Source organism: Clupea harengus, chromosome 2, assembly GCF_900700415.2.
Source record: "Clupea harengus chromosome 2, Ch_v2.0.2, whole genome shotgun sequence".
NCBI lineage: Eukaryota > Metazoa > Chordata > Actinopteri > Clupeiformes > Clupeidae > Clupea > Clupea harengus.
Window position 1 is genome coordinate 8316019 of NC_045153.1, and position 2500 is coordinate 8318518.

Sequence of the window (2500 nt, forward strand, 5' to 3'; positions counted from 1 at the left end):
TTACACACACATAGGTAAGGTAGCTACATACAGTTGGCAGCTGCTAGCTTGTGATGAACTCGTGTTAATATGTGTGATTATGCACTCGTGAATATGAACTCTTAAGAAGTTGCACAGGCCCCCTGATGGTCTCCGCTGTACGTCCAAAATCAAATCTATTCTTGAGGTTCAAAATATTTACAAAGCAATTTGGCTTTGGATGTGAGAAGTCGATCGAGTTATCTTCTGTCCCGTGGTTTGAATCATACCTTTTAGCTACGGCATTGATCTCCCATTATTGATCAATTCACGTTTTGATTGAAAGTCCAGTTATGAGAAATGTTTTAGCTTAGCTATAGAATCTTCTATTTTCGTAGTCAAGGTAAAATATAAGAGAGTAACGGCAGAACAAGCATTAACCCGACCGGTGGGCTCTCGCATGCTCCCTTCATTGAAGCAGAGATACTGTTTGCCTCCTCTCCGTGCTTTTTCACTGCGGCTTTACGTCAGATCAGCTAAACTAAATAGGTTCTACGCATGCGCTTAACCCAGTTTGTGAGGGATTGCGCAATCTGAGATAAGGCACAGCTCGTCGCTGCCTCACCGTCTCCTGTCAGTTTGAGCAGGACATGCGCAAATTCTGACTGACACACGTCTGACACATATCTTTCATAGTTGTCTTTGGTGGATGGCTGTTCATCTGTCCTAAGTGAATACTTTTTTTTTAAATGGTATGTTTGGTGAGTTTTTATTACATATTATTTATTGTAGCTTGTATCTTCTATTCATTTTGAGCATTTTGTTTTGCAAGCAAAACAATTAAGCTTCCCTGAACTGCCCCCCCCCCCTGGTCTGTTGCATTCCGCAGTAAAGACTAAAACTAATACTGAAACTAATAAAAACTAAACTCAAACTAAGCATTTTCCAAAAATAGAAACTAAACTAAACTAGCAAACCCGCTTTGAAAACTAATTAAAACTAAACTGAAATTGAAAACAAAAAGTCAAAACGAAATAAAAATAAAAACTAGTGAAAAATGCAAAACTATAATAACCTTGGTGTGTGTGTGTGTGTGTGTGTGTGTGTGTGAACACCTCCGTGTCTACCCCTTGCATTTGGTCAGACATCCACGCAACAGACTAAAGAATGACTAAAGAAGACTAAAGAATGTTTCAACATACCTTAACCACTCTCTCTCTCCCTCTCTCTCTCGCTTTCTCTCTCTCACTCCCCTTTTTACAAAAAAATAACTTAAAGTTCCTGCTGTGTGGATGAAAACTAAATAATTCAGCAGTGTGGACTTTCTCTCTTTCCCTGTGCTTTAATGTGTGTGTGTGTGTGCGTGTGTGTGTGTGTATGAATGCTGTCTCTGCTCTTTAGTGCCTGTAAACTGTATGTGAGTGTGTGTGTGTGTGTGTGTGTGTATGTGTGTGTGTCTGTGCATGACAGCATGAGTATTTTCAGCATGAGTGTTTTCGTGTGTGTGTGTGTGTGTGTGTGTGTGTGTGTTTGGGTGTTTACGCGCATGTGTGCATGTCTTCCCTCCATCTGTGCCGCTATGTTGTGTGTGTGGGCAGGTCCTGTTGGGACAGGAAGTGATGCGTGCCATGCTAATTTAATTATGAGAAGGAGGAAGTGGTACACTACGGCAGCCAGCACAGGAGCACAGCCTGAGGCAGTGGTACACTACGCCAGCCAGCACAGGAGAGCCTGAGGTAGACACAGGCAGACACAGGCAGTCTGAGTGTACAAGACTGGCAATAGGTGTAGGAGAAAGGAAAGCTCAGTATATGTGTGTGTGTGTGTGTGTGTGTGTGTGTGTTGTGTGTTTGCACAACAACAACAACAACAACAACAACAACAGAAGAGGCCTTTAGAAACAGTCCTTCTTTCAACCACCATTACTTGTATGGACGGGTAAATGAGGTCAGTAGGGCTGCGAACATCCGAGTGGAGAGATTTCACACACACACACACACACACACACACACACACACACACACACACACACACACACTGCTGTCTTGGGCAGTGAGAGGTTGTGCTGATGACCCAACATGTAGGTCACAGGAGAGGTCCAAAACACTCACCATCTGAACACATCTGATCCCTGGGGCACAGCCTCTTCTCAAATAGACAACCTGGGAGAAAGAGAGAGAGAAGAGATAGAGAGAGAGAGGTGGATAGAGAGATGGAAGCAGAGAGAAAAGAGAGAGAGAAAAGAGAGAGAGAGGTGGAGTTAGAGATGGAAGCAGAGAGAGAAGAGAGAGAGAAAGGAGAGAGAAGGAAAAAGAGAGAGATGAAGAGAGAGAATGGAGGAATATATACAGAGTGGAAAAGAGAGAGTGGGAAAAAGAGAAGAGAATAGATACACACGAGAAGATGGGATATGGATATGGAGTGGTAGAGGAATAAAGAGAGAAGAGGAGAAAGACAGAAGTAAGGGGAAATAGTGAAAGAGAGAGAGAGTGAGAAAGAGACAGCAGAGAGAGAGTGAGAGGAAAAAGAAGAGAGAGAAAAA

At 42.9% G+C, this 2500-nt stretch overlaps 1 protein-coding gene across 1 annotated transcript in view; it reads right to left on the reverse strand.

The window, feature by feature from the left end:
• ptprna (protein tyrosine phosphatase receptor type Na) overlaps positions 1–2500 on the reverse strand; it is a 45495-nt gene that overhangs the window by 35684 nt on the left and 7311 nt on the right. Inside the window, exon 2 of the mRNA XM_031581919.2 lies at positions 2070–2120. Within this exon, the coding sequence (XP_031437779.1) occupies positions 2070–2120 (51 nt within the window). The remainder of the gene's footprint in view (positions 1–2069; positions 2121–2500) is intronic.